The sequence below is a fragment of the Melanotaenia boesemani genome, chromosome 12 (genome assembly GCF_017639745.1).
Source record: "Melanotaenia boesemani isolate fMelBoe1 chromosome 12, fMelBoe1.pri, whole genome shotgun sequence".
NCBI classification, from domain to species: Eukaryota; Metazoa; Chordata; class Actinopteri; order Atheriniformes; family Melanotaeniidae; genus Melanotaenia; species Melanotaenia boesemani.
In genome coordinates, this window is record NC_055693.1 from 22944688 (window position 1) to 22970055 (window position 25368).

At 39.0% G+C, this 25368-nt stretch overlaps 1 protein-coding gene across 3 annotated transcripts in view; it reads left to right on the forward strand.

The window, feature by feature from the left end:
• The first annotated feature begins 6057 nt into the window (after nt 1-6057).
• epha6 (eph receptor A6) overlaps nt 6058-25368 on the forward strand; it is a 196422-nt gene continuing 177111 nt past the window's right edge. For 2 of the 3 annotated variants that reach the window (XM_042001123.1, XM_042001121.1), the window contains exon 1: nt 15431-16264. In XM_042001123.1, coding sequence (XP_041857057.1) covers nt 16141-16264 — 124 coding nt within the window. In that variant the 5' untranslated portion in view covers nt 15431-16140. Of the gene's footprint in view, nt 6135-15430; nt 16265-25368 lie in introns of those variants that run through there. The other variant, XM_042001122.1, reaches the window with a different exon arrangement.

The window sequence follows — 25368 nt, forward strand, 5'->3', positions numbered from 1 at the left end:
ACTATAACAGCCACCCAGCAGGATGATTCCTGATCGCTCCCTTACTGATGATTGTCTCATGTTTTCACATTTGGTAGCTACCTTTACACCTCGTGTTTACTTATGTTTTAAATTTGTATTATACTTTACTATGCAATAGCCCCTCATATGTCAATGTCAATTTTTTTTTTTTTTTTTTTGTTTTGTTTTTTTTAGTAAAAACTTGAACTTAAAAAAAAAAAAATGTTCGAGCATTGCAGACATATTTCCGTGGTATGCAAGGTTAGCTTTACAAATCTCACATGTATTTATTTAATTTGTAATTTAACATGAAGTTATCCCAGACTTTTGACGTCCTCTGCCACCGTTTTGTTCCATATTTTTCCCCTGGTGAACTTTATTTTGCATGTGCAACTCTCAGCAAAGATAGGGAAGGAGATGATGTCTCACTCTGTAGGTTTGTTTGTTTGTTTGTTTGTTTGTCGACAATAGTCAACTGGTAAATTCATTGTCGACTATTTTTATTTTCGACTATTGTCTGCTGACTACTTTCAAAGCTTTATCATCAATAGCCATGTTTACATGGACACAGACATTTTAATTAAAAGCGTGATTGAAATATTAATGCTTTATGTAAGCATTTCAATCACAAGATTCTGATCTGACTACTCTTATTTATATAAAAATCTCAAGTGGATTATGTCAGAGATGTTCAAAAGTCCTTTCTTGGAAGTCCAAGTCAAGTCTCAAGTCTTTGACCACAAGTCCAAGTCAAGTCGCAAGTCACTTTTAGTTGTAATGAGTTAGTTCCCATACAATGCCTGCCAATCAGAAGACTACATTATATATACATATGTATATATATATATATATATTTATATTTATATATACACCTAAACTAACGTGCTTCTCATTATCTTTTGGGAGCAGTTGCCGTCCAAATGTCACAATTTTCTGCCCATTTGCATGGGTTTTGATGGACAAAAAAATGTTAGTATATATATACATATATATATATATATATATATATATATATATATATATATATATATATACATATATATACACGGGCCGGCCCTAGGCTGGCAGGTCCCCTTAGCATAACAGGAGTTTTGGGCCCCACCCTACACAGCTAAATGGTTACCTAAACCGAAGCTACATAACTCAGTCACACACATTTTGTAACTAATGTACAAACTCATGTCTCTTTATTAACAAACAAAACAAAGTCACACTGAAACACTCTAAACTAAATACACCACTACGAAAATGATAAATAGCACAAAACAAATAACATTTAGTTAAAAAAAAATAATGTTTAGTGCAATAGTCATGGGCAAGAAATGGTACAAGTGCAAATCCTAAAGCAATGTAAAATGGTGCAGTCAAAAAAACACATTAAACTATTAAACTAATAAAACTGCTACAATTATGATAATTGTGTAAAACAAAAAATCGATTAAGCATTCAGATTTCATTTTTGAAGCTTGTTTAATGTAGGTTGTAATACAAAGTGGTTTAGTTATTAAGATAATTCCTTCATGTCCTTCCAGCCACTCAGAGAGACACAGACGTCTGTATTCAATCATCTTTATGACATTTCTGCATTGTGCATTCAGTGTTCTTCATTTAGATCTGCTTGCTAATTGTTAGATTAAAAAAAACATTATAAAACATAATAGTAATGCAGTCATTATTCTTTGTTGAATTAACTGACATTCTTCACTAACAGCCCCTGGTGCAGACCATGAAGCTGAGGCCTCCTTTCTAGTGACTTTTACAGGTGCCTGTTCTGGGTGCAAAAGAATTCTCAGCACATGTGAACAAATACAAATTTAACACATTACCTTAAATTTTATAGCAGTAACATTAAATAGCTGCAGTCTACCCTTACAATAAACAGAGAGTTGCAATAAATACTGTATTGCAAATACAATTAGAAACTTTTTACATATTTTATGTCATTTTGACATTATGATATGCATGTTTTTTTGCATAATATTGGTGGTACTTATTACTATTATGTTGTTCAGATATTATTGTTATGGTACAGTAGCATCTATCTTAGCTAGGATTAACCCACTGTTGATGTCAGCATGAGAAGTTAACACACATGCTGCTTTAATGTTCAGTAACTCAGACATACCTCTATTTGGGCTCGTTTTTCCTCCTCCTCCTCCTTCCTACGTTTTCTGTATGCAGCACCTGACGGCTTGGATTTTCTTTTAATTCTGAACTTTTTTAATGACTTTCTTGTTGGCAACACACAACAAGGTGACGTCATCCACCAGTATTATCATTACGAATCCCCTCCACTCCCTCCACTCTCTCACCTGCCAGCCTGCAGCAGCAGCAGGTCAGGCGACGAGGTTGTCATCATCACAGAATATTCTAGCTTCTTCTGATTTTATTAATTTACTTGGTCTAATTATTATTTACAAGGAAATGGAATGGAAATCAAACAAGCATTTTTTTTTCCAAAATATGGCACCCTAGATGACCGCCTATGGGTTGCCTAAGCCCAGAGCTGGCCCTGTATATATATATATATATATATATATATATATATATATATATATATATATATATATATATATATATATACACATATATATATATATATATATATATACATATATGTATATTAGGGGTGTCAAAAGATTTAAATTTTTAATCAGATTAATCACTAATTTCAAAATGATTAATCACCATTCGCAAGTTTTTATATATCTGAAATTTGCCTGTGTTTACTGTATTGTATCAACAGAACAAGCTGATGCTACAAATATTTATTAACTGACCTTTTCTTGGGTAAATGTCAGATGTCCAATGGTCAGTAAATGCAGCATGCAATGTACTTCTATATGTTGTTTTAAATCATCTCTACCATGTTCTAGATCATAGTTAAGAATTCATATATCATCATCTCACCAGCCGTCTCCATAATATTGGTCATAAAACTAGCAAATGTGACGACTGAAGTTAAACAGGCAACGCTGATGAAGAAACTCTCATAAAACTGATAATCAAGCTAAAAACATGGTTTTCTTTTTATCGTTAAAGTGTAATTGTTTGTGCGGCAGTGATAAAAGTCCTACAGCGGCATTATGCAAAGTAAACACCTGTTGATGAAACCGATCATTTGCATATTTGTTTGTTTTACAAGTTTTTCTTCACTTTTTTACACTTCTTTCCTGGTCAGTGTTCCTGCTTGGCACCCCATCAGAACTTTTCTAGACCCACCCATGCATAGGTGAAATATAAATCTTGTCTTCAGCTCCATCCTTTCGTCAGCTACTGTGTTAGAGAAGGTCCTGAAAAATGCAATACTTTGGGGTAAATATGAGACGGCATGAACCATGAACCGCTAGGTTCCTCCTTCTCAGCTAAATGATACACAAACGCATCGAGAGAAAAGCCAATCAGCTGATCACCGACAGCTATCGCTGCAAAAACCAGACAGCCACTATAGCAGACACGTTGGTGCAAAACGCAGCTGGACTGTCACAAGTTTAACAAAGAATGTGGGAAAACTGTGGGTGTGGAACCCTCTCACCAGAAAAAAGTGTGTTAAAACGCCCCCTTTTTCTACTGGGGCGACATCCATGGGTTGATCCATTAATGCTGCGTTTATTCTAAAGTCCATCCAAAAGGGCACTCGGCAGATCTTTTCCATCATCCTTTTCCATACATATATATATATATATATATATATATATATTTATCACATAATTATCACAATAATCCATTAATTCATTAACGCTGTTAATTTTTTTATCATGTGTTAATGTTTTATTTTTTTGTTTTGTTTTTGTTTTTGTTTTCTAACTAAACACAGTTTTATCCTGGTGGATTTAAGTTTTGAGACAAGACAGTAAAGACAAGATATTTTATGACTAGGCTTTACAAAAGTGAACCATAAATTGGGCCTTCTGTTGCCTCTGGTTCGGTAAATATTAGTCATAGCAAGATAAAACTTACAGTTTTGGAATTTGTGAGGTGCGAGCTTTCGGTATAGAGGAGTCGATGTCCGTGTTCATGCAATCGGGTGGACACAGGGAGCCATAATTAGTGTTTATATATTGTTTGGACTTTGTATACCTGGTCTTTTAGTTGTGAGTTGTCTTAACCATATTTAGTGGTGATAGAAATGGTTTTACTGAGCTGGTAGCTGAGTTTCTGGACTTTCTGTGGATACCACACATGTTTATAGTTACATTTACAGACACCCGTAAAACTGGATGTTTTACGGAGGATGCAGACGCAAGAGGTCCAGCTAAACAGTCAAGCCAACAATGCAAAGTTAAAGAATTCATAGGCAAGATATCTGGATAATAAAGCACTAAAGGTGCATGGATGGAAGTTATTGTGCATATTGTGAATATTTCTCTCTCCTCACCATCTAGAAGCTGTGAGATTCTAATCCTGCTTTCTGTCTTTTCACCTGATGCTGATATTCATCAGATATTGTTCTTTCTGTGTTTAGAAAGAAGCAGCTTCACAGCGTTAAATTCACCCTGCTGACTTTTTACCTTTTAGTTAGTAAATCCTGAAAATTTAATCCTTCTTTGTCATAAATATTTGATTTTATAAATATAAAGAAATATTTTAACTGCTGCTAAATCTGTTTATTTGTTTAGTACAGGTGTCTGCAATCTTTACAATCCACATGGCCATTTTTCTCTCAGCCCAGCTAAATAAAACTTGTTTAGAAAAAAAGACAACTCATAATTTTCTTTATAAATATCTGCTATAGGACATTTGTTGTCATTTTTGAAGAACCACATTTTTATTCCCATTTTTAGGTTTTAAAATAAAGAGAAACATAAATCTTTTGCCAAAAGAGGATGGAAAGACTGTCTTTTTGGGATGTATATTTTTTGTGGAAAATGACATGGAAAAAAAAAACCATAGTTTCCAACTTAACGACAAGAAAGTTAGATTAAAAATAAATATTACTGGCACTTTTAATGTCATTATGGTGTGGAAATTCAATGTAATTATTCCATAAAAATTAAATATGTCTAAAAATCTGCATTTGTTATTATATTCATATTTAAAAATATTAGTTAATTCTTTAGTATTTTAGCATTTTAGCATGTATTATGAGCCATTGTGTAAGGTCCAGAGAGCCACTTGCCCCCTGATTTAGTGTTTGTAAACCAAAATTTATTACACTTTCTTCATATAGCAGTAGGTAAAGGACATTTTGCACATAACTATGCGATTAATCGTGATTAATCGTGACATTTTTTTGAGATTAATACACACACACACACACATATATATATACCATATGTCACTTACAGAAGAAAAAAATATAAAATAAATTTTTAATGTGTTAATGTTGTTTTCTACCGTTAAAATCATAAGTTTTTCACAAGATGCGGCTGAGTGGACTATTTTGTTGTGGCGCGTTGCCAAGGTAACCGGCTCTGACATAGAAGCTGCAGCTCGGTCGGCCATAGTTATGTTACATGACACAAACATTTCAGAAGGCGGGTGCAGCTCTTACAGCTTGTGTGTCCAGAGGATGATCAAAGTCCACAGATAGTTAATAGATAGATAGTTAACACAGAACCTGCAACTCGGTCGGACGCAGCTTTTGTATTAGACCTGATCAGTGGAGGGAAGGGAGGTGATTGCTTAACATTATGTTACATGACACAATGATCATTTCAGAGGGTGGGTGCTCCTCTTACAGCTGGCGTGTGTCCAGAGGATGATGCCACATTTTGTTTCAAACAGTCAAAGTCCACAGATAGATTCATAAATTGTTTCTATTGCAAGAAATATTATCCACCATTCACTCTTGATTACCTTACTTACATACTTGCTTGATACAGAGTGAATGGCGGATAACATTATAAAAATGATTTAGGATAGAATTACTTGCTTGATACATGGTTGATGATCAGACAGAAAGACGGGCAACGACCTATTTAAAATTTAATGCAACATTGCCTTTGATCGTGACACTTCATAAAGATACTGGCATGTCCATAGTGGCGTTTGAAGGACGGAGATTTAACATTTGTGGACCCTGACCACTGCTGGTTGGGACGTTGCGGGACAACAAAATGTTGCTCCATTCTCATCTCTCCTGGACTGAGGGAGCCCAATAAGCCTGCAAGCTGTTTTCACAGCAATGCGTCGTCATAGACATGATGTGGCATGTCTGCAACCCGGCGTCTGAGTTTATATATATGTATAGAATAGAATAGAATAGAATAGAATAGAATAGAAATACTTTATTAATCCCTTTGGAGAGTCCTCTAGGAAATTTGGGTACCAGCAGCAATACAACACCAACAGTAAAGCAGGATAAGCACAAGATATAATATATACAGGTATAAGTAAAATAGAGGCAATAAGGTGCAAGAAAAGTATAAATAGAATGCAATAAATAATAATAAGATAAGTTAAATAAAATAATATACACAAGCATTGCACACAGTAGAGGTGGTACAGATTCCCAGTTCACTATTGCACGTATAAGTTATTGCAACTGTTTGTATGGGTTATTGTGCATGTGTTGTATCAGGCGGACTGCACACCTCCCTCTCCCCCCTCCTTCTCCCCCTCCTGCCTAATGCAGAGTTGTACAGTTTGATGGCTCAGGGGACAAAGGAGTCTCTGAGCCGGTTGGTCCTACTCTTGGGGAGGAGCAGCCTGTTACTGGTCAGGCTTCTCTGTGCACTGATGACAGTGTGCAGAGGGTGACTGGCATCATTCACAATAGCCAGTAGTTTTTTTAGTGTTCTCCTCTCTGCCACTGTCACCAGGGAGTCCAGCTTCATGCCAACCACAGAGCCCGCCAGCCTGATGAGTTTTTCCAGCCTGTTAGCACACCTTTTTGTCATGTTACCCCCCCAGCAGGCAACAGCATAAAAAAGTGTACTAGCCACCAGAGACTGATAGAACATCCACAGGAGTTTCCTGCAGATGTTAAAAGATCTCAGTCTTCGCAGGAAGTACAGACGGCTTTGGCCCTTCTTGTACAGGTGATCTGTACAGCATGTCCAGTCCAGCTTGTTATCCAGCCACAACCCGAGGTACCTGTAGTTGTCTACAATCTCCACCTTGTCGTCCCTGATGGTCACTGGATGTGGTTGTGGGCTGGACTTCCTGAAGTCAATAACCAGTTCCTTAGTCTTTGAGGTGTTAAGCTGGAGATGGTTCATCTGACTCCAGGTGATAAAGTCACCAACCAGATTCCTGTACTCATCCTCACCATCATCCCTGATACACCCCATGATGGCTGTGTCATCTGCAAACTTCTGGATGTGACACAACTCTGAGTTGTAACAGAAGTCTGAGGTGTAGAGTGTGAAGAGGAGGGGGGCCAGCACCGTCCCCTGGGGTGCTCCTGTGCTGCTAATAACAGTGTCAGATGTGGTGTCCTTTAGCCTGACGTGCGGTCTCTCTGTGAGGTAGTTACCAATCCAGGACACCAAGGAGGGGTCCACCTGCATCTCCCTCAGTTTGTCCAGAAGCATCAGGGGCTGGATTGTGTTGAAGGCACTTGAAAAATCCAAGAACAGGATCCTCACTGTGCCCCTACCCTTATCCAGATGTACTTGGACACGATGTAGGAGGTAGAGAATAGCATCCTCCACACCCACACCTGCACGATAGGCAAACTGTAGGTTTTTCTTTGGAACTGGAACAATATAGGATGTTTTCCACAGGGTAGACACTTTCCCCAGCTGTAGACTGTGGTTGAAGACATGCTGGAGTGGTTCCCCCAGTTCAGCAGCGCAGGTCCTAAGCAGACGAGGAGGCACTCCGTCAGGGCCTGCTGCTTTGTGCTTCCTCAATTCTCCCCTCACCTGTTCTGCTGTTATGTGTGGAGGGTGTTGAGATGGGGGGAGGGGTAAAGGTTGGCAGGGGGGCTGCACAGGGGATGAAGTCAGGGAAGTTGTGTACTGCAGTGGGGGAGGGGGGACCGTGGGCTGGTCAAAGCGGTTAAAGAAGATGTTCAGCCTCTTTGCTTCTTCCACTGTCCCCCCCGCTGTTATGGCCTTTGATCTGAAGCCTGTGATGGTGTTGACACCATCCCAGACCTCCTTCATACGGCTCTCACTCAGTTTATCCTCCACCTTCCTTCTGTAGGTGTCCCTCGCCACCTTCAGGCATTGTTTCACCTCCCGCTGTGCTAATTGCATTGCCTCCTTGTCATGGTTTATGAAAGCCACCTTCTTCCTGTTGCGGGCAGCTTTGACATCTTGTGTTATCCAAGGTTTGTTATTTGGATAACAACGGACAGTCTTATTGGGGGAGACTACGTCCAGCGAGAAGTTGATGTAGTCCATCAGACAGTGAGTCTGCTCCTCTATGTCCTCACCATGTTGTCTCAGCAGTACATCCCAGTCAGTGATGTCAAAGCAGTCTCAGGTGACCACTTCCTGATTGAGCGTGTGGTTTTAGACATCCTTTTGACCAGGGGGGTGTACTGTGGCTGTAGGTGAACCAGGTTGTGGTCAGGCTTTCCAAATGGGGGGAGGAGGGTGGCTCTGTAGGCATCCTTCACATTGGAGTACAGCAGGTCTATTGTTCTGTTGTTCCTTGTGGGACAGTCTACAGCCTGGTAGAAGGAGGCCAAGGTAGAGTCCAGGGAAGCATGATTAAAATCCCCAGATATGACCATAAACGCCTCGGGGTGCTTTGTCTGCAGCCTTGCTGTTACTGTGTGTATCTTCTCACAGGCAGCTGATGCTTCCGCGCTCGGCGGGATGTAAACACAAAGCACGATCACGTGACTAAGCTCCCTCGGCAAGTAATATGGCCACAGACTAACGACTAACAGTTCCAAGTCCTGGCAACACAGTTCCTTTTTCACTGAGACATGTTCTGGGCAACACCAACGTTTGTTCACATAAATGATGAGCCACCCACCTCTGCTCTTACCGCAGGCGTCCGTGTCTCTGTCAGCTCTCACAGCAGTGAAACCCGGTAGATCCACGTTAGCATCCGGTATCGCATCAGTGAGCCATGTCTCTGTGAAGATGTATAAGCTGCACTCACGATAACTCCGTTGATTGTTCAGTGCCAACAGCTCGTCCATCTTGTTAGGTAGTGAGTTGACGTTCCCCATTAGTACAGAGGGGATCACTGGCTTAAAACGTCGTCGAGCAGCCTTTAGCTTAGATCCTGACTTGCAGCCTCTGTACTTCCTCCTCAGCTCTGTCGGTTTGTTGTGCTGCATTCCAACATTAGTCTTCAATGCAAAAAGTTCCTCTCTTGAATAAACAAGACAACGTGCAAGTGCCATACTAGAGTTCAAAATATTCAATAGGATATATATATATATAAAATAAGGAATAAAACGATATATATATAGTTCTATATATATATATATATATATATATATATATATATATATATATATATATATATATATATATATAGGGGTGGTACTTTAATGCAAACTCGGTTTTCGGGGACTGGAAAATGAGAGACGGCTTCCACTTTAGCCTCTAAAAGACGCACTTCTCCTTGTCCCACCTGTCGGCCTACATACGTAACAGTCGTCTGCCCAAATTCACATTTTGCCAGGTTCAGCGTTAGTGACGCGTCAGCCAAATGAGAAAACACGGTGTTCAGAACTGTCATGTGTTCCTCCCATGTATGTGTGTACACCACAACGTCGTCCAGATATGCCGTGCAGTTCGGTACATCTGAGAACAGAATGTTTACTAAACGCCCCCATAAGCGAGGGGGTGTGACTAACCTGTTTTGAGTTTCCTACCCCGTGAATGAGTCCCATTTTCTTTTGGTGGGGAGGAGAGGGAGGCCTTTTCTCTCTATACCGGTGACATTGTGCTATTAAATGTCCCGGCTTTAGACAATAAAAGCACACCCTGTCTTCTCCCATCCGACCTTTTACAGTTCTCTGCGTTTCTGTTTTTACAGGTTTCATATTGGGCTGGTATACTGTTTTGTGCGTTAAATCATATTCATCAGCTATCACAGCTGCAGACGCCAAATCAGTTACCCTCTGATCATTTAAATGAACCACCAGACGTTCGGGTAGTTGCTTTTTGAATTCTTCCAACAACATCAACTCCCGTAGCGCCTCAAAAGTTGCAACACCACACGAAGTACACCAGCGATCTAATAAATGCCTCTTTTCGCTGGCGAACTCCACATAGGTTTGGCTAGACTCCTTCTTGTGCATCCGAAATTTCTGCCTGTAAGCTTCAGGCACAAGCTCATAAGCTTTCAGTACAGCTGCTTTTACTATTTCATACCTCTGGCTGTCCAACAGGGGGAGTGCTGCCACCACTTCCTGAGCTTTCCCAGACAGTCTACATTGTATGAGGAGGGACCAACAGTCCCGTGGCCACTGTAACGCCAGGGCGATACGCTCAAAGGCTGGAAAGAAACTGTCCACTTCTGACTCCCGAAATGCCGGCACAAACGGTATAGACTTAGATATATCAAAGGGGAATGAAGACATGGCAGAGCTCCGGGATCCAACCCAATTCCCAGGACTCTGCTTGGTGGCAGATGCTGCCTGAGCTTCCAGCTCCAGGCGACGCAAACGGACAGCTTTGTCAGCTTCAATCTCCATCCTTCGGATGTCTAGCTGCATTTGCCGTTGTTGGGCTTTCTCTTGGGCTTCTAGCTGCAACCTGGCCAACCGTACCCTCACCCGGACGTCAGCCGGAGAGGCACTTGAGCCACTGTCAGAGAGGAGTGGATCAAACCGGGGCAAGGTGACAGGAGTCACGGGCTTGTCATCACCCCCGGCGTCCTCCTCCCCAGGGGTATCAGAGCCACTCTGATCCCCACTCTCAGGCTTGCAAGGCCCCGCCTCACCAGACGGACCCGCCTCCACAGGCACAACCGGATCACCCACAGCACCAACCTCTGCCAGAGGCAGAACGCGTCTCTCCACCAGGCCAGCCACCACCAAAGCCTTCAGATCCCTTTTAATAATCTGCTTCGGCCTTGGGATGTCATAATGATCAGCGATTACAGCCAAGTCGTCTTTGCGACAGACTTCTATTTGGTCCAAAGTTGGGTTGTCACGGAACCACTCAATATCAAACTTTGCCATTTTTACTTACCACAGTCCTCACACAATGCAGAATGGAAAAAGAAAAGACTTACCTGTTGCACACACACAATCAACGCGGCTGCTACCAATTACACAAATGAGGCTTAAACAGATAATTGCTGTCACAATAACCTGTTTAAGATCCCGGACGAGCCCCCACTTTGTTATGACCCCTTTCTGTCCAGGGGATAAGGGTCAGTAACAAAACTGGACCGGACGTCCACAATGGTATAAACTAAACGTATTTATTCAATACACAAAAATTCCTATAAACAAAAGTACAATTACCGGGTTCCAGTAAAAAACACTAACAAATGGAATTCCTATAAACAAAAATATACCATGTCCGGTTACAAAATCAACATAAAGTGTCCTTTCTCAGGTTTAACAGTAATATTATACAAAACAAATAATTACCAATAACCAACTTAAACCTCCTCCTATTGAGGGTATTATCTAACAACAACAATATAAACAAAAATGCAAAAACCACCTATAAACCAAATATCAAAGTACAAACAGAGAAGCACAGGTAGTCTTTACTTTAAACCAAACGTCTGTCAAAAGGAAAAAGCTCTAACACTCCAGCCAGTACAAACCCACACAGGGATACACTTAGAATGGTCTCTTAGCCAAGCCGGCGAACTGCATGCCCAAGAACACAGTCGCCATGAGTGAAGGAGACTGCCGGCTTTTGTGCCTGAAGCTCCGCCCCTTTCAGGAAGTCCCAGCACGGCCGTTGACCAATCCCGGCGGGGGAGAGGGGAGGAGAAGAGCAGCTCCTGGTGGAGATCGTCATCTCCTCAGCGAGGCACAGCTGCATCCACTCTTCATCATCATGCAGCCATGCTCCAACACCAGACTGACAGGCCAGGGGCCGTAACAATGATTAATAATTACAACAAAATGAACTTGTTTAAAAAAAAAAAAAAAAATCACTCATTTGGTTGCAGTTTGCATCCCAAACAACAAGGAACGTTTGACATTTCGTGGATTCCAGTACGATAACAGTGATGCACACATCAGAGATTAAGCACTATCTTTAGCCAGTTTTAAGACCACTCTAGCTATTCTATAACAATCAGCAACAAATCTAGAAACGTTTTCTGGTGATACTGGAGACTTTTGGAGACTGATGTGAAAGCACACAAGGTTTACTCTTCTCAGTGAGCAATAGTGCAGACTCAGGCCCCTCCCCCATCCAAAAGCACTCAACAGCCTCAGTCCTTCTGAGTGACTGCATCAGCCCCAGCTCCCAGGTCCAGAGCAGGGGATGCTCACCTCTGCTCCATGACAAGACTCAAAGCTGCTGCTGGCTGATTCCACACTCTTCATTAATAGGCATTAATATCTGACGGTAAGCCAAGGCGGGATTTCATATCTGCAGCTGTAACATGTTGTAGACTCTTAATCAGAAAACAGCTGGAGCTGTTAGTTAAAGTACTTTAAATGGCAATTTAACTTTAAGTCTATTCATTTATTATTATTCATATATTTTCTATTTCTTTTTCTACTGTTTTCAGTTGAAATAGTATTAAATGCCTTTTATCAGACATTACTAGAGCTTGAGTTTACAATATTAATTTCTGTGTCTGTTATTTGATGCTATCATCCACTAAAATAAATTTAAATTAAAAGATGGTGCCTTGTAGGGCAAATATTGTTATGCAACTAAAATGTGATTAATCAAGATGAATTAATTACAAAGCCTCTAATTATTTTTCTTTAATCGAGTCCCACCCTAATATATTTATGATTATATATATATATATATATATATATATATATATATATATATATATATAAAGCCTCAAAAAGAAGACAGAAAATTTTCAGATTCAATAAATATTTTAACTTTCATGACGTTTTATATCCATAGCACAATCAAAACTGGACGTTATCCTTGACTTGGGGCTGATTTGCAATATTTGTCTAAATAGGAATTTGCAGTTCAACAACATTGTTATGAACCAAGAGAAGCAGGAGCACACTGATGCTGTTAACACTGTGCAAAGAAGTTGTTCGGACTTATTTTTTCCTACTAACAGTTTGGACTCAGCCACTCTGTGAGGCCTGGCACTTCGTTGTGAACAGGACATTAGTGAACCTATTAGTGTTATAAAGTCTCATTGTCTCTGTCAGTTGTGCTGATGTGGTCATGTTCCAGCTCTTTGCCTGTGATGAGTACAGATGGACGAAGCTTGTTCTCTCCACATAGAGGGAATCATAGCTCACAGTTAGGCCTCGAATACACTACAGTCACGCCTCATTGACCACTATTACAGCAAAGGAAACCAAATCATTGCAGAGGGGGTGGCAAAGTAGAGGACCTGTTCTCAACCTCTTATATCATTATTCTATGTCATTGCTAGTTATACTGTTTGCAAGGTTGATAGATGACTTAAGTTGTTAGCAGCGTGTTTAAATTTTTTCCTTTTTTTGCAGAGTTCTAGCTTAATGAGAACAAATATGCATGTAATTATACTGAAAACAATGAATTCCTATTAAAAAAAAACAGTTTTGGCAAAATGCAGCACATATAAAGCATTTCAAACTTTTATATCTGCTGCTGTTTGCACAAAGCAGTGGCAAAAAAAAATTAACTCAGTGTATACTTAGATGGCAGATCTAAAATAGACTGAGTATGACCGCTGGTCTCAAGTTTGTATAAATTTCTGTTTTTCTGAGAACCCCTCATAACATTTATTTATCTTTTTATACCTACAATACATCTGCACAGTGACATTAATAGCTTGATCCATTTCCATAAAACGTACAGCTTCATTCCAGCTACAGTAGACACAAACAGGCCAGTGTGGTCAATGTATTCTACTCTGCAGCCCCATGTCCTCCAATATGTTTGCACGTTGTGCCACACAAAGTCAGCTGGCAGGTTCTCAGCATTGTTTGGTGATTGGCTGGGAGCTAAGTGGTGGTGACGGATTGTGATGTTGATGTATTTACCCCCTCTGTGCTGACAGGAAGCTGCTCCTACATTCTGATTGACTGGGTCTCATCACAGCAGCCAGCTTTGCTTTGTTTAACCGGGTCAAGCTGGGGAGGGTTTGCTTACTCACTCAATGAGGCATCCATGAAGATGAGAGGAAGACCTTCCCTAATCTTGGCTGACATTGGCGACTTGGCAAGCAGGGCAGCTCACCGTTGCTCTGCAAATGGATGGAGATGAAACTACACTTCCTGTGAGAGCAAGTTTGTTGTACAGACATACTCAATGTGGGAGGGCTGTATCACATCAGCACTGTTGGAAATAGGGATATTTATGTTTTACAAAATGCACCATGGATGCCAGCATGGTTAAGTTTGTTGGAAAGCAAAAAGTATAGCTTACAAAAATATCAAATGATTGTGAACCAGAAAAGAACGAAGTGCTTTCTGAATATTTAAATACTTTATCAATTGCATTTTTTAAAATCTATTTATTTATATTTTACCTCCACTGGGTGTGTGTTCAAAAGCAAATAACACTGTCCCACTCCCACAGGCCCACAGTATAAACTGATGTATATGTTTGTGTGTGTAAATAAACTGGCATTGCATTTGCCTGCACACCCTATGTATATTGTGGTATTTATTGATGTAAGGCATACATACATACATACATACATACATACATACATACATGCATATATATATATATATGTGTGTGTGTGTGTGTGTGTGTGTGTGTGTGTGTGTGTGTGTGTGTGTGTGTAATGTATATATATTGTCCAGAGAACACTGAAGAGTAATACAGTACAGCATTTGAATCAGGCAGGAGCCAGCTCACTGAGAATTGCAGTCCTGCAGGTTTTAGATGTTTCCCTGCACCAACACAACATATTCAAATTAAATGGCTCTCCTAAACAACTTCTTGTCAAGTCCTACCCATGCATGTTGACCCATTATTCTGATTCACCTGTGCTGCAGCAGGAAACATCTAAAACCTGCAGGACTGTGGCCCTTGAGGTTCAACCTTGGACACTCAGTTTTGTATTACATTTCTTAATGCACAGTTAGGAGTTCCATGTGGTTTATTTCCTTTGCTTTAAGCAAAGGGGAGGAGGGGTTACTAAGCCTTTGTAGGTGCTGCTGTTATACTTAGGTCTGTGTTTTTTGTTTTTTGTAAAGTTGATCAGAGAAGATATTGATATGTGCCTTTGTATTTGTATTTGTTAAATGAAAGCTTATTCTAAGTGAAGTACAAGTTCAAGTTTTAACGCTTTTTTTAAAAATACAACTTATGTGGGCAAAGGTATCACATTTAGCCTGTTTTGTCCAAGTTGGTCATAGAGTAATTTTTTATTGTTGTTATTTTCTATAAGTAAACATGCTATTTAAAATTAACATAAAATTACATCTGACATAACATAACAGAAATTATCTTCCAGATGAGTGCTGAAACTTTAAAGTTATTAGTCTGCTAGGTACTGTTAACTGCTTTTTAGACTCTTCGTAGAGTGAATTTCTGGAAGACCTGAATTTGAACCAATAGATAAAACACGCACACACACAGACACACGGGCGCCATTGCCTTGTCAGCTAACCCCCTCTAGTGCCGGGCATGTTGCACAGATGCGCACAGTCTCCCAGCATTGCCCCCGCTTCAGCTGCTGTTCCGCTGCATCCCAATCATTTCTCAATTTACCGTCCCCATCTCGCTGCTGCAGCGGAGCGGGAGCTGGCAGTCCGTGGCACGTTACCGTGCCAAACACACGGATTCTAAAGTCTGTCACGACTCCGTGCGCCATGGAAACGCACTAGGTTGCATTTTGTTTTATACTCGAAACGATGCTATAAGGACGGCTAAAGTCCGTGAAGAATCTGCAAAGTTCTCAGGCGCCAAGAGTCTCTCACATCCTCCGGAAATTTGATTTCCCTTTAAATATTTTCGTGACTTTATCCAAAAGCTCTCCTTTCCGCGCTGGAGCTGCTGCTGGCACCAGGTAAAGGATGAGTCGCCTTCCGTGCCGTCCCCCGGCTTCTTGCTCCACTCGGGATCATCTGTAAGCACCAGGACCAGTGGATCTTTGCCTCTGGAGAGCCCAGCCGCATTTACCCCTGATCACATTTTTGTTTCTCGGCTTTATTGTTTTTTAATGACAAGTACGCCATTAACACTGCTAATAAATGTTGCAGCAGACATGAGTTTTGGAAACAGATTATTCCTCGTTTTATTCTTTCTCGGAATTTCCTTCACTCACCTCAGCCGCTGCAATCAAGGTAAGACTCGAAACAGATCGGTACGATCAACTCAAATCTAATTGAAAATGTTTAATTTAAACAAAACCTACACTTTAAAGATCTTCACCGTGGACACTGTTTAGCTACTGTTTAAAAATGACCACGGGGTATTACAAAAACCTGCATTAAAGAAGTTCGACTGATTATCCGTTTAACAGTTCGGGCAAACCATCAATCAGTCCGGCAACACTACATTCATGCAGTTGAAGACAAGAAGTTTGAATGAGCAAATTTATTTTGATTTTATTTTAGTCTTTTATAAGTGAAGTAAGTGGAAAAAAGTCTCATAACAAAACGACAAGTGCATAATCTTGTATCTAAATGTAGTTATATGTCAGTTACTACTTCTTTGTAATTTCCTATATGCACTGGAATGCACCACAACTTTATTTAGAATGAGAATCTTGGTGTAGAAACTATTTATTTTATTTTATTTTATTTTATTTTATTTTATCTTAGCAGAGTTCAGTTTATTTCTCCAGTTAAAAAAAGCAGAAGAAATAAAATTGTGGAATTTAGCTGCTAAATGGACTTCCTCGGTGTTTGCTTAATTAAAAATTCTATATTATTCAGACAGGCACAGAGTTTAGGCAGGACAGCCACAAGATTGAACCATTAAGTGGGTGACAGAGCGAGTCTGTGTTTATCTTTTGGAGAGTTGGAGAGCAGACTTGCGTGTTTTCTGCTTTAACTGTTGCAGTAGATATTAGACTAAACGGTTATGAGCTACTGACAAATTTATAGATTGTGTGCCTGCATGTCAAATGGGTGAGGATATGAGATTAAATTTATAAAACATAAGGTGATTTTATAAAGCAGCAAACATATCAAGTATGCTTATTTTGCTTTTCCATAAACTTGCTGTCCACCTGTCATTTTTAAACTATCCGTGGAATGTGCATGTGTGTGGTTGCACGCTGGTGTTTGCGTGTGTGTTTCTTCATGGCTCCTTGTGCACCCACGCGTACACCTGCTACATCAGTGAGGTTTAAAATAGTCTTATTGATTGTGCAAGGAGCACATTGGGATCTGCCCCCCAGGTTATATTTTATTGTTCTCTCTGTTCAATAAGAGGGATGCTACTCCCTGTTCTCCTAGACAGCTGCTACATAACAGCTTCACAGTGTGTTTTTCTCTGCCACAGATTGAATGATTGAACTGATGTCTGCTTTTAACTGTACTTCAGTCTTTCATATTGACTGGTCTGGGACCTCAAGTGGCAAAATCACAGTCACCGTCTACCACACAGCGATGGAGAGCAGCAGAGATACAGAAACTTGCATCACAAAGACCAGTTAAAAAACACAGGAGACATCATATGAGAAATGTTTAAGCAACACCAGACTTCTGGTATGTTCAGTGAATGTGGTTTTCCTGGTTTTAAAATCTGGTCACCTTTGTGACCATGAAAAATACTAAACTTGTGTTTTTCATGCTCAGCAACATTATAGAATGTGTTTAGTCTTTAGGCTGCAGACAGACCCAATTACATGGCAGTGCAGATCAGTGCTTTTCAAGAAAAACAAACAGAGCGTCAGAGATTAGGAATTTCACAGACAAAATGGTCGCAATGTCAACTTTTACAAGAACAATAAAAAACAATCACTTTTTGACTCTTGCCTGTGTGCCATATCCCCTACAAACCCAACTGGGACTGCAGACAGTTATTAGCAATGCTCTACTCGCTCACTGCCGTGTTTCATAAAGCTGATTTCCCATCAGTAGATCTCCTCTTACAATCTTTACTTTTACCCGTCTTTTCCCCACATTTCTCTTACCTTGTCAAGTCAATAACACCAAAATCCTTTGCAATAAACTTGTAACAAAACTCTTTTTAATCTCTTGACCCACTGGAAAAGAAATCTGAGCTGAAGCAAACTGCCTACACTTGTGCTATTATTCAGTTTTCTCCTGATGGACTTTCAAGCATAAAATCAGGACAGAAATTAAGTGGATGGGTCAAATGAAAGCATCAAATATTAATTCCTTCTATGTTTGTCAACTGTACTTTTCAGTAAATATGAGGCCATTTAGTAAAAGACATCAGGCTTTGTGACTTACAGTAACATTTAAGCCTGTCATTATGCCAGACCGTTACAAACTGATCTAGCTGTGAGAACATCATGCGAAAACTTATTCAGCTCTTTGCATCGATTTGTGTTGATGTCTGATCAAAGCTTTTGCTCCTTCAGAGAACAGATATCGCTGTCATCAGATGAAGGGAGATATTCGCCACTGGTGTCAAGAAAAATCAATCAATCAGCAAATTCAAAACAGCTACAAAGTGTTAGCTGTGCACCTTTGACTGTGTGTCTTTTTGTGTTAGATGTAGGTTTATTAAATCAGTTTCTTTTTGCATGTCTCATTTTAAATCACTGAGGCATCGCTTTTAACAGTGCCATGTTTCTGTGATGTTTATTCTCATTGTAAATATTTCAAAGTAAATTTACAGTAAAAATCAGCTTTACTATTATCATATTGTGTCATACAAAAAACTGCTGTGCACTGATGTTGGGAGGATAAAAGAAAAGTGTTAATTTCATCCATCAGGAGCTTTTTGCTTTTGCAGTTTTTATTCGTATCATCTTGGGCCAGCATGTTGGTTTGCATGCTCTTCCTGTGCTCGTTGGTTATTTAAGCTTTCTCTGAGATTCAAAAGACATGGATTTTAAGTTGATCAGTGATTCTAAACAGGCTGCAGATGTAAGTGTGAGCATGCATGGTTGTTGGTCTTCCTGTGTTAGCCTCAGCTCCCTACCAAATCACAAAAGGTCAAGCTGAAGATGTCAGTGGATGTTCTTTAAAGCTGATCTGTGCTACTTCTCTTGGATGTTTGACCTTCAATGTTCAAAATTATTTCTGTTCAAAGTCTGAGACTGATTTCAAATTTTTTTATGGAGTAAAAAATGTTTCTACGTTCAGCAGCAATTTGAGTTATAGTTCTGCTGTCCATGCAAGGATTGTGTGTGGCATCATAAATAATCTGGGTCCCATTTCTCATTTACCCATGGATGCATTTACAAGCATTACAATATCTGACCAAGAAAGGAGAAAGTCTTTAAATAAGACACTGGCCACAATTACATGATGTTTTTTGTTTGTTTGTTTTTTTTATGCAGAATAATTATTCAGAATTAAATAATTTGAAATTAAAGTATTCTCCTTTGCGTTTACATAGAAATAGTAATTCCAAATTAAGGTTTACATGGTAAACATGTTTAATCACCTTTATAAGTTCGTTTAAAATCTCGGGGTTGGGAAGGGTTCTCATTGGATTAATGTCTACCAGAAGAAAACAAAATCTAGTTCCTGCTTCTTTTCGTTTTGTCTACAACATGGAAGACCGTATAATAAGAACCACTTTCTCTTTGATTTTTATAGTTTTGAAGCAGCAGCTCGACACATACTACTTCATTTCGGTCAGCTGAGAAGGAGAAGAGAGATAGAGTACTGTACCATCATTGCGACAGGACAAGGAAACAAGCATGCGCAGAGTGACCGGAATTAATTTTAAGTGGAATAAACATACACAGGATTAAGGAATAATTAATTTCGGATTAAAAATCAGAATAAACCAGCCACTTACATAAAGTTTAATTCAGGATGGCCATTTTCATTCGGAATTAGTTGTTTATGAAGTCATTTTAAAACTTTTTAAGAGGGTTTAGTTTTTATTCTGAATTAAAGGGGAATTAAAATGCTCATGTAAACGTGGCCACTGACTTGTAAAAGAAAGAAATATGATGACATTTACCCAGATATTATATTTGGAGTAAGAAATAAGCAAATCATGACAGTCTTAGCTGCATTATATAGACATGAATACACTTTGACTGCACTGATTCTGATGCTTTTCCCAGCATCTTGTGACACACGCTACTAGTTTGCAGTGTTTGTTCCAGCTACAGATGATGAAGAACCGAATGGGAAATGAAGAAGGAGAAACCAGAGCAAACTAATGTTCTGATTTTTGAATTATGTGCGTGTGATGAGGGTTTAGAATGGGTGCAGACATCACAGTGGTGTAGGGGGATGTAACAAATGGGCACGAGTCATTAGTCTGACTATGATCTGTAACATATAGATAATGGAAATATAAATTTAATATATCAAACTCAAACATCATAATCAGAATATTCTTTTTTTATTTAGAAAAAGGTCAAAAACTGGAATATTGTCATCCACAAAGCTTCCAGGACTGTGATTTGTGCAAATGAGGTTTTGTTAGATCACAAAATCTTGAAAAATATATAATTATATTCAAATATACTTTTGTGAGTCAGTAGCTGTGTTGCCACTTAAGGACTACAACTCTGCTTTTCCCCATGAATATAAAATATATGATAATTAAAGCTTTTATCTCACAGAAAACACTGCATTTAAACTCTTTGGCGGTTCGCTACACCCTACTGTCAGTGCAGGATTTTGCATTCGATTACAGATGGAAATTACCGGGGCTTCAGTCATAGTGTCGAACTAATATAAGCTCTCTTATTTCCGAAACACTTTTTTCTTTGACCTTGATTGAAAAGGTCATGAGATGACATGAAAGACATGAAAGAGAATTCATGTGGACAATAGAATTACTACACTCCGAAGGTTTGAATGCACCAACACAAAGCTAAACTTATGCAACATATACAGCCAAGTTTCAGATATGGACAGCTAACAGTGCATCTCTTGTACTTTGTATAATGTGTTGTCAGTGTGGGTTTTTATGCAGGTTAGATGAGCACTGAAAAGCCTTTAAGAAGATTAATAAATTGCTAAGGTTGAAGCCAATAAATAAATTAAATGACGATATAAAGAGTGTTTGTCAGAAAGATTAAATGAAGTGATCACATCAGTGAAAATGGTTGTTCAACCTCCTGTCCAGTCACATCTATCAATATAAATCCCATTCAGTATGATAATAGGAAAATGATTGCTGAAGAGATTCAAACAAGCATTACCATGAGTGAGTTCTTGTGTTGCTTGGAATATTACTGCCACAAAGAGTCGTGGGATATTAGTTTTACTAAAAAATTACTGGTTGACATGTTGACAGGACAACAACATGCTCAACAAGTGCTGCTTTATCATTTGACCAGTGCGCAACAGCCATGAATTCCCTTCATAAACCACTCATTTAGATACACTTAAAGCCATTATCAGATCTAATCAACCACATTCTAAGATTTGCTTTGTTGCTGTCTATTATGTTGTTCAATATTTGTTTGATCTTGGATCATTGAGTGTGGAGAGTGTGTTGAAAATCCTGTCATGCCTGTCAGGTTGTCTCTGTTATGGATAGTTTTCCATTTCACAGCATATCATCTCCTCATCTGTTGAGAGCCCAGTGCTTTGTTTACACTGCTAAATGACAATGTGCAATCCTCACTGAAACACTCGCCAAAATCAATTTTCACGAGTGTCTGTTCATCAGATGCTGTTGTTTGTTTTTTAACAAGACTCGCTGTTGTCTGTTTACCAGAATGAGTATAGAGGAAGCTTGCAAATGAAAGGTTTTATTATTTCAAAATTTTAAAAAATAAAGCTTGTGTTGCTATTGAAACCATACCATACTAATAAAATACCACAGTTATATATATATATATATATATATATATATATATATATATATATATATATATATATATATATATATATATATACAAAATGTCCCTTACTTTAATGATACAGTACATCTGTCGACAACCAGCATCTGTGTTTTCTGAATAGTGGCCCACTTCAGCTTTACACAAAGTAATACCTGGAGAGACTGCATTCCTGTTGACTCTAAAGTTATTTTGGTGTGGTTGCATGGCCTGCGAGGGCTGTAGGCCAGACAAGAGATGTCATCATTCTACTGGAGCTCCATATATTTATGAGTTGGCCAGCTTATGTTCTATTTATATCTATCCAGCGGAAGTCCCAGAGGACCCTCATCTCCAGGCAAGTTCTGTGGGTGCCTCACAAGAGATATCTCTATGGAGAGATGCAGGGAGGGTAAGAGAGGATAGATGGACGGATATTTACGTGGAGGCAGTTTTAGGGTACACTGGCAGGTCTGCTGTTCAGTAGACGGAGACAAATATACACACTGTCAAGCACAGGTGCACACTCATAAAAACAAGTGCTTATATGCACACATTCTACAAACTTATGCTTTTTTTTAATCTCTGGCAAACATTTGACAAGTTTTTGATCATATAAAATCAAATAGAAAAAGCTAACATAACCTTATATGCAATGTAAAGCAGGTAAACTATTACTGATGACCAATGGGTTCTGTTTTCTACATCCCATTAGACAAACAATTATTATAAGAAAATAATAAGAAGAAGAAGTAATAATAAGAAAGCAATACAGATGTAACTGACCCCCAGTGGTTAGGTGCATATAAAGCAAACAAAATGTCTGTTGGTTTTGAAATAGTTTTTACCCAAAACATGATCTTTTACCAACTCTACCCAAGTGTTCCTGTACTTCAGCTAAATCAAACAGCACCTAAAGGAAAAGAAACTAAAAGTAACACAATTGTTGTCCCATATGAAAAAACAATGGTGCAGTAGGGACCTTGAATGTCCTTAGGGAATGTCTTGCAGCTGCTTTGTGAAGCCTCCAAATTTTACACCACCAAATATAGACTTTCTCTCCCTCCTTGTACGTGCTTACAGCCTGCTCAGCCTTCTAGGAGGTAAAGAAAGCCATATGTATTGAAGTGATAAGAATTGACAGGAAGTGAAAATAGTAATTTATTGAATTGATAGTATTATAAATCAGGTAAGAGAATGTTTAGCTTTGTGAGTATCTTACTGTTTTTTGGGTAACACATCTGTAACAGAAGGGTTTATATCACATCAGCTTATGTGTTTATCACAAATTGAACACAACCTCCATGCTGTCAAATTTAGACATATAGTAAGGTTTATTAAACACGTTATGGAAAGGTTAATTCATTTAAGCACCTCCTTCAACTTTTCCATCAGTGGAATGGCTGATGTGGTGGAAACACAAAGATTTGATCTGACTGACATTTGAACATGATGTACATCAGCAGGTCTTTGCATATAGTGAGACAAGTTCATAATCTGCTCGCTGCAGTAAGCACCACAGCTAGCTATTAGTAAATAGGCTATTCTCCAAGAGCTGCTCTGCTTACCTGCCCACTGTCGTCTAATGGTGTCCATTAACACCACTGTCAGTGCCAGCGAGTCTTCAAGCTTGGCTCAGACAGATGTGGCACAGACCTGGCACCAGTGGGCAGAAAAAGACATACTGAGATGCTGGAATCAATCCAAAACCAGCCAATAGAGGAAATATTAAACTAGTAGTATAGAGAGGATGGGGTTGGAGGATGAAAGGATCAGCATGAAGTCTTTCCTCGCTGTGCTGGACAGGACAGTCAATCAATAGAATAATCTGCTGCAATTTCATATAGATCAATGTCCATTTTCTCCACCTAATCTCACACTGCTATAACACAGTATGAGTCATTAAATGTGCTCAGCTGTGATAGGAAAAAAAGGGCTCAGTTTCTGGTTAAATCTTTTCTACTGTATATAAACATCATCTGGAGCTACACTCATGATTTGATGTGCTCCATGTTTTCAGCCAGTCTCTGTAAAGATTAAAACTATGTAGGGAACATGGGAGGCAATGGTTAGAGAGAAAACAAAGACAAGACCAGCACCAAACAATGAAACGCAAACTTTCTCGTAAACCACATTGCATTGATCGGGGCAAAATATGAACTTATCAACAGTTCTTCCAAACTAACCAGACAAGACCGGGTTGTTGTGCAGACTTTTGCCACCTTTGTCGTATTTTTCTGCCCTAGCTGACAACTAATTTGGACAAATTTTAATGAAACATGGGAATTACTTATCACAAGTGTAATGAAGTCATTATGTTATTGATTAAATATGAGTGCTTTAATCATTCATAGTTACACAACACATTCTTACAACACATTTATTTATTTATTTATTTATTTGCTTATCTGTTTATTCCTTGAGCAACTTGAGTACATTTTCATAATATCACATCTAAATTTTAGGGGAAACATATGTATATCGCCATAAAAATATCAATTATAATCCACTTTGGATTGGACTTTGGATAGTTATGCTGTTTTTCCTTCTCATAAGATTCACTTCCTGTATTGAGTCAAAGTCAGAAGATTTAATATTCTGTGCGATATTCTATTTTGCTTATTTTTGTCTCTGTATCTGCAGTAGTCGAATTTTTAATTAGATGCATGGACATGGACAGACGTAGCTATTCTATATTGTCACTGTGTAATATGCTTTGGCTGCTTTGGCTGTGTGTTTAGGAATTCTAGAGTGCTGAAAGATTATATTTCACACAAAGAGGTTCAACAGAGTTTCCGCAACTCTCCAGTCTGCATCTTGTGCTGAATTATTTTCTTCCTGTGTTGCTAAGAAAAAATGTTTGCCTACATGCAATGAGCTCTTTGAATGCTGTGCAGTCACTAGCTCACTGGTACGATTTACACTTTTAAACATATTTTGTGTTTTTTTTTTTTTTAACTCCATCAAAATTGGGGCTGTTTATAAATGGTTGGTTCTAACCTTGGATGCCACAGTGCGCCATTTAACCTGCTTTATAACATGTCTTATGGTGTATTTCTGGATTTGTCCCAGTCAAGTTGTTGTAAAAAGAATTCGATGTTGGACGACAGCAATGTACAATATAGGCACACAGTAAAAACTCCAGTTAGTAAATATCAGTCAGACTCCAAAAGTGATTACTGCCAAATAAATAAAGAGATTTAAACTCTGCATTTCAGAGTACAGTTTGAGATACAAACATCCTTTGTCTTTTTTGCCTCGACTTTGTAGAGTATAACAATTACACTGTCACAGAACTGAAACTACCTGCTTTGATGCCCATTGTGTTACAATAACCAGTTATACCACAGTAATGGTAATAGTGGAGATTTAGTTAGGGGATACCATTGCTTATAAAGATTATTGTTGGTATAATGAGTCCCCTAAGGACCACTTAGACAGACATAAGTGGACATTTATGACTGACTGACACATCAAATCCAGCATTATCCAAGTAGAAAATGCGCT